This window comes from Ipomoea triloba, chromosome 1 (assembly GCF_003576645.1).
Source record: "Ipomoea triloba cultivar NCNSP0323 chromosome 1, ASM357664v1".
NCBI classification, from domain to species: Eukaryota; Viridiplantae; Streptophyta; class Magnoliopsida; order Solanales; family Convolvulaceae; genus Ipomoea; species Ipomoea triloba.
Genome location: NC_044916.1, coordinates 6757170 through 6764249, shown reverse-complemented (window position 1 = coordinate 6764249; position 7080 = coordinate 6757170). Strand labels below are relative to the sequence as shown.

The 7080-nt window shown below is 37.8% G+C and overlaps 2 protein-coding genes across 2 annotated transcripts; one reads left to right on the top strand and one right to left on the bottom strand.

Annotated features, from left to right (window-relative positions):
• The first annotated feature begins 428 nt into the window (after positions 1–428).
• On the top strand, positions 429–1103 carry LOC116020183 (ubiquitin fusion degradation protein 1 homolog). The gene has a single exon (XM_031260686.1). It carries the CDS (start codon positions 429–431, stop codon positions 1101–1103), a length of 675 nt encoding a protein of 224 aa, XP_031116546.1.
• Positions 1104–1583: 480 nt separating this feature from the next.
• On the bottom strand, positions 1584–4272 carry LOC116009898 (heat shock factor protein HSF30). Its single transcript, XM_031249121.1, has 3 exons — positions 3827–4272; positions 2130–2977; positions 1584–1948 (listed from the first exon to the last, which is right to left on the bottom strand). Exons 1-2 carry the CDS (start codon positions 4082–4084, stop codon positions 2171–2173), a joined length of 1065 nt encoding a protein of 354 aa, XP_031104981.1. The 5' UTR covers positions 4085–4272; the 3' UTR covers positions 1584–1948; positions 2130–2170.
• Between the last annotated feature and the right edge of the window lie 2808 nt (positions 4273–7080).

Genomic DNA, 7080 nt, shown 5'->3' with positions numbered 1-7080 from the left:
CCAATGATCATAACGCAAAGTGTGATTCCAATGATCATGTTGCGGAGTGGAATTCTTGTAACCAAGAGGTAGATTGGGATTCCAATGACCAAGGCGTAGAGTGGGATTCCGATGAGGAGTGGAAATCTTGTGACCAAGGGGGAGATGGGAATGAGTGGGATTCCGATGAGGAGTGGAATTCTTGTGAGCAAGGGGCAGATTGGGATTCCAATGACCATGGGGGAGAATGGGAATCCAATTACTATGTCACAGAGTGGGATTCCAACGACTATAGCCCGCAGCACTCAAGCCGACCGTGATTCGATGAAACATACTACTGCTCCTCGTATTCCGCCGTGGGAAACCCTTCTTCCTTGGAGACGGGCGGCCGGATCACCCTCCCGGCATCTGCGCTGCCCCTTCTCATAGACACGGACGTCTCGTATCCCATGCAGTTCCGAATCGCAAGCTACGATGATCTGGGCGGGAAATCCTCGCACTGCGGCGTCCTGGAGTTCTCGGCGGAAGAAGGGTTCGTGTACATGCCGCAATGCGTGATGAACAACCTCGGATTAAACGAACTCGACCTCGTCACCGTCGCCAACGTTGTCCTGCCCAAGGAGGACTACTTGAAGCTGCGGCCCCACACTACGGAGTTTCTTAACAAAGTCAAGAACCCTAAGGAAGTGCTGGAGGCCACGTTTAGGGAACACTCGTGTTTGACTGCCGGAGACACCGTCGTTGTCTGCTACGACGGGGAGAGGTTTAAGGTTGACGTGGTGGAGACTCGACCGTCCGATGCTGTGAGCGTGATCGACACCGACTGCAACGTAACGTTGACTTTGACAAACCCTTGGACTACAAGGAACCCGAAAAGTCACAACAAATTGATGATAAAGACGAAGGAGAAGAAATTGTGTGTTTCAAGCCCTTCACTGGCATTGGGAGAACACTGGATGGCAAAGTCTTGGAAACAGAGAAAGCAGAAAGTAGCAGTCAGGGATCATTATCAAAGAATGGCGATAAGGATAGGAAAGAAGAGGCTAAGAAAGAAGATGACAAGTTTCAATCATTTACAGGCAAGAAATACACTCTGGGCAGCTCTTGAAATCACACAAGATTAGGCACTAGACATATTAATCTTTCCCATTTTATGGCATTGTTTACCATTCATTGTTCAAACTTTCACTATGTACTCAATTGCTCAAATTAATTTTTTTTTTCTCTTTATTTATACATGTTTTAGTGTGATTTGATTCATGTGCATTATAATTCAATTAAGTGATTCTAGTCCAATCTTAAATTATAAGATGATAGCTGAGCTATTTGGTCCACTTTAACCACTTTGATGGCGTCCAGATCTTTTTTTATTCAATTTTAAGTGGTCAATGGATCTGATGATAAAATAATAGAGAACAAATGTCTTTATAAAGCCATGAGTTCAATTAGCTAATTGGTTGAAATTTAGCCCATATACATTATAGTTCAATTGCATAACCCTAGTCCAATCTTAAATTATAAGAATTACAATAATACTTTTAATATAAGTTCTAAACAATAAATATATAAATTTTATATACCAAATACTAAAATTAAATTGAAAATAATTTCAATCAAATCTCATTAACCGATCCAAACACAAAATGGAACAAGAGTATAATCTTTTTCATCAACCAATTTATTTACAAGTAAAGCAGAGAGAATAGAATTTACTACAAAATTAAGACGTATAGTAAATAATATGAGTGCTAGTTGGCAAATTTACAATGCCATTCCTAGGGTGGCTCCCAAGAGAATTTACAAAACATTTACATTTACTTCATACTATGAATATCATGAAGATCTAAAAGCTTTCAACATTTGCTTTGGTCTGAGTCAATCTGATATTAGTTAGAGAATGAATGAGATGTTCACCTGATATTACTTTGGACTTCAAAATTTGATAATAACATTTTCCTAGCTTCCTAACCTGCAAAATTTAGGGAGACAAGAAAATTAATCAAAACAAAGTTTAATATAAAGTATACACAAGACAAAATGAATGTTTGGTCTTCTTGCCAACACCACATACTGCTACAAGAGACCAAAGTTGAAATATTGGCAATACATGAAGAACTAATAATAACAAAGTTGGAGTTTACAATGCATACCAAAAAGAATGTGAACACTGTGATGTAGAGACCAGAAACTTTCAAGGATTTGGCTCTAGATATCCCATATGATCTACAAGATCCTGCAAGTCATCACCCCATTCGGGTGTCTCCGCTGCAACCAAATCCTCGACTTCCACATCCACTTCTGCTTGATTGCCCATCAACGCTTCCTCTGCTTGATTACCGAGTCCTTCACCGAGCAGCTCGTCCCAGATACTATTGGGCACAAGATCCTCGGTATTAGTACCGCTTGTTGATGCAAAGGAAGATTGATTCATAATGCTGCTTGATTCATTGTCCAGTGCAGCGGATATCAAGCTACCCACCTCTGTCTCTATCTCGAGGTCTGCTTCGGGCTCTTGACCACTTTGCAAAGCAACTGAATCAATATCCTGCAAGTTCTCCACACTTGGCGTCATTGTCAGTCTCCGCTTTTGACCGATTTCAACGCGTCTCTGATCTTTCTTCAGGGCATACTTATCGAGATATTGCTGGAAAAACGAAGGATTGGAGAAAATTTTGGCTAGGAAACTCATGATCTGCTGATGCTTCCTCTCGGTGTTCCTTACTCTTTCCTCCATCGCCATGATTTGAGCCCTGGAACTCTGCTGCTGCTGCCTAAGTTTAACTATTTCCGTCATCAACAAGTTCCGATCCCTCTTTAGTCTCTCTAGCTCTTCTTCCATACCGAAATACCCTATTTCAATACACGGACCGGCTCCTTGTTGATGCATACTCTGTGCAGCATTCCTCCTCCTCTTGATGGTTTTCAGAAGATGTTTCTGCCCTCCGAGGAAACCCTCATTCGCGAATTCCCATCTATCAGGATCCACTTTCCGAAAACCCTGCACGTAGCAAATAGTTTTTAAGAATCCTCATAGAAGAGATACAATAAAATAGGATAGGGTTCAAAGTGTTATACAAATAAGGATTCAAAACAGAAGAAGTAACCTAGCTTTGCTTCTTTCTCGCACTGATATCATCGTACAACCATCATAAACACGCAGGAAGTCATCAGAATCACCAAGGATCTATCGTCTGCGCAACAACTAAGTGTAACTCTTGACTACAATTGTGAACAAATTTGAAGAAATTGTGAACAAACCAAAAACCACTATGCATTCACATCTTATCTCATCTAATTGTTGCATTATAAAGTTGAAACTTTTGAAGAAATCATTGTTAAAATGCAGCAATTTCTCTCCCCACAGAAAAACTGCAGATTTAAAAACATTGCAACCAAAGATCTCCACTTTGATTTTTTTTTTTTTTAAAAAAACAAAATCATAGTTCTGAAATAATAAATTGGAAGAACCCAGAATGCTTAAAATCTAAACACTTGATGGAAATTGGAACAACTTGGGTATTAAAAAAAAATCAATCCCACTTGTAAAACTTGTATATATAAAACCTCTAACCTGCTATAACTAGTAAGTTCTGATAAAATTAACATTAATTACATCAGTTTAGCAAAAGAACTACTTATCATTTCTACTTTGCAGGAATCTAACTAGACGACATAGTTCTGGAAGATGATAATGCCAACCACAATTAAAATCAGGAACAAGATACTTAACCGAAAACAAGACGAAATTGCTGAAATTAAAGTAATCACGCAAATAAGCAGCAACCCAAACTAAAACCGAATAAGATTGAATTGTGAAAAAGGGGAATTGAAATAAAATGGTACTCACATAAGTATTAAGCTGGCGGATGAAGCTGGAGAAATTACTGTGCTTGAAATACCTAGGAAGGAGGGTTGTGGAGAACTGGTGAGAGTCCCAAACGATGAAGCTGTTCCTCGCCGCACTCCAAGAAATCACCTCGTCAGTGGAAGGGTCTTCCACCATATCAAACGTTTTCGACAAGAACGGAGGCGGACCCACTTCGTGCAGCCCCTCCATCGGCGCCGGCGTCTCTTCTTCAAGCTTGACTGTCACCTTGTCATCCATTTTTTACTGGAAATAGCAACTAGAATTAAGTGTGGGTTAGTGTATAAGAGAAGGAAAAGATTTGAATTTCGGGCTGTTTAAGGAAAGGGTTTTTTGCTATTTATGGAGATTTTGAGTGTTGAATGGATATTTAGGGAGGTGGAGAAGAAAGTTCTCGAGAAAAGGGGATGGGATATTTTCAGAGAGAAGTTTCTAAACGTTTGGGTACTGTGAATTACAGACGCGTAGGAGATTTTGTGGCACAGAAAAGTCTAGAAAGTTCTGGAGAATTCCAATAGAAATCTATCATTACATCAGTAACTACTCTCCCAGAATTTTTTTTAAAGGAAATCTGCATACTACAATCTTTTTTTTTGAGTACTACAATTAGTTAAGAGCGTACATAAAATAAATAATATTCTTTTATAATAATTCAATAATTACATATTATAGATAAGTTGTAATATTATACTAATAAAATTGTGTATGAATATTCCATTGAAATAGTGTTTACAAGAATCAAACTAATTGATATACTATTATTTACTTTGTTTAAATACTTAAATTTATAAATATGCATTTAATATATTAACTAATGAGTTAATAACCAATATAGTCCTCGACTATAGTGGTTTTACTCAATTTAGTCATAAATGACTTTTTGTACTTAATTTAGTCATCGACTTTAATAGTTTTACTCAATTTAGTCCTCCGTTAGCAATTCCGTTTGTTGACTGTTAAAAGAAGGGTCAACATTGTAATTCCCCCTCTTATTGTTGTTGATGCTCATCATGAACCTGTTGAAGAATGATGCGTTGTTTGTTGGAAGTTCATCAACCATGAATTTTGTTGGAGCTGTTAGAGTGGCACGAGTATTAGAGTCTGGCCACACTATCGTGACAATCTTGTGTGACAGTGGCATGAGGCATCTAAGTAAGTTTTTCAATTCTGAGTACTTGTCTCAACATGGCTTGACACCTTAAGCAAATGGATTGCAGTTTCTTGGCTTTAGTTGAATTTTGTTTTTATTTTTATCTTTTGCACCTAATATAATCACTCAAAATCAATATGTTTTGCTCGAGGGATAAAAGCATTTTCTTTCACTAGTTGTGACACAAATACTGATGTGGTAGATCATACAAGAAACATCATGAATCGCGACGAAAACATCGCGACAGAACGTAATCCTTCGTCTATTCACAATTTTTCTTGTAGTGTATGTTTAGTGTTGTACTGTGTAGTTTTTTTACAGACAAATATGGAACACAACCTAGCTTGTACATGATATGTGGTTCTTACCAAGTTTTCTTTTTTTTATGTCCTTTTTTTAATATTTGACGGAACAATATCATGAAATATGATGCAGCCAAGTATGGGGATATTGCTGGCATGCCATCCCCAAAATCTCAATGTAGTAATAATGGTTCTAAAGTTATTTTAATTCAAAGAATAATTTTGAAAAGTTTAAACATTAAAGTATGGAATGCTGAGCCAATGACAAACTCTAATAGGGGGAAATTAAACTATGAAGTTAATACAAAGCATTCTTATAAAACAAACTCAGTAGTTTACACCATTGGAGAGGAGATAATCAGACCAAAAAAAAGAGGGAGGAGAAATTACCATGTTGACCCTTCTTTTAACAGCCAACAAACGGAATTGCTAACAGAGGACTAAAGTGAGTAAAACCATCAAAGTCGAGGACTAAATTAAGTACAAAAAGTCATTTAGGACTAAATCGAGTAAAATCACTATAGTCGAGGACTATATTGTGTATTAACTCATTAACTAATTGATATATTTAATGAGAAAATTCTATTTTTTTGTACTATTGACCCTGTTACAATGTAGTATAGCCAATATCGCCTCCACTAAGACTCGAAAACACCACCTCCCATGTGGGGATGCAACCGGGTGCCACTAGACCACAAGGTCTTTCACCATGTTTAAATTGTATTATGACCATGTTTTGTAAATGGCAGATCCCTCAACTTTAACGTTTTGACCATGGTCAAAATGTCAAAGTCATCGTTTGGTAAACCAGTGGTTTGGAGCTGCGATTCGCTATCTCAAATGTTGCTTTGGGCAGAGTTAATAAAAATGAGTTAATTCCAGCAATAGTCATTCGACTATTGTGTTTTCCAATTTTAGTCATCGTCTTTTAATTTAGACGGAAAAAAACCCTTGACTGTCAAAATTGTTCCATCATTGGTCCTTCCGTGAACATGTCATTAGATAGGTGTTAAGTTAAGGGGTAAAATGGTCTTTTCTATAGCTAGGTCTCTTCTTCCTGATCTTGGTCAAAATGAAAACATCTGAACATGTGTATCCTCCAACTTTCTCCTCCAGCTTGCGCATGAGGCCAGCAACCTGGGTGGCACTGTTATCTGGGTGACTTTATAGAAAACTAGAAAAACATGTGTATCCTCTAACGTTATCCTCCCTTTGTCAACAAGTTAAATCAATTTCAAAGTATATATGAAAATCCGACGAAAACACTCACTGTAGCGCCACAAATTAAAATCAATAAACAAACTGCAAAACCCCAGTTCATGGGAAGGTGGAGAGTTGATGCTCTCACTCTCTCACGCATAGCCACCAAGCCGAAACCAACCGATCCCAACTCCCTCCCGAACTCGCCTTGCAGGTTCGCAGATTTTGCATCGTCAGCTTCAGCGCCCATATTTTGATTGTTGAATTTGAAGTCGTTTTCCGCCACCCCTTGCCGTCTCCGTTCCTCTCTACATCGATGAATTGGAGTGCAATCTTGTTGATTATGCTCAGAGCCCGAAGCGCAAAGCAGTCGAGGAATCTAGAAAAATTCTAATCAAAGCTTATTTTCTTTGAATGTCATATATTATATTTATTATAGCCACACCATTCCTTTGAAATAAATACTTTTAAAAAAAAACACAATAAATACTTAAGTTATATAATATTATTTACAACAACTTGTTGGATAAAAAATAATAATGATCAACTAATATAAGTAGTGATTGAGGGGTTGTTGAACGTAA

Coding starts and splice junctions, on each gene's coding strand:
- LOC116020183 (XM_031260686.1), top strand. CDS start 429: ATGCAGTTCCGAATCGCAAGCTACGATGATCTGGGCGGGAAATCCTCG.
- LOC116009898 (XM_031249121.1), bottom strand. CDS start 4,084: ATGGATGACAAGGTGACAGTCAAGCTTGAAGAAGAGACGCCGGCGCCG. Junction 2,978..3,826: donor TCCGCCAGCTTAATACTTAT/GTGAGTACCATT, acceptor TGCTACGTGCAG/GGTTTTCGGAAAGTGGATCC.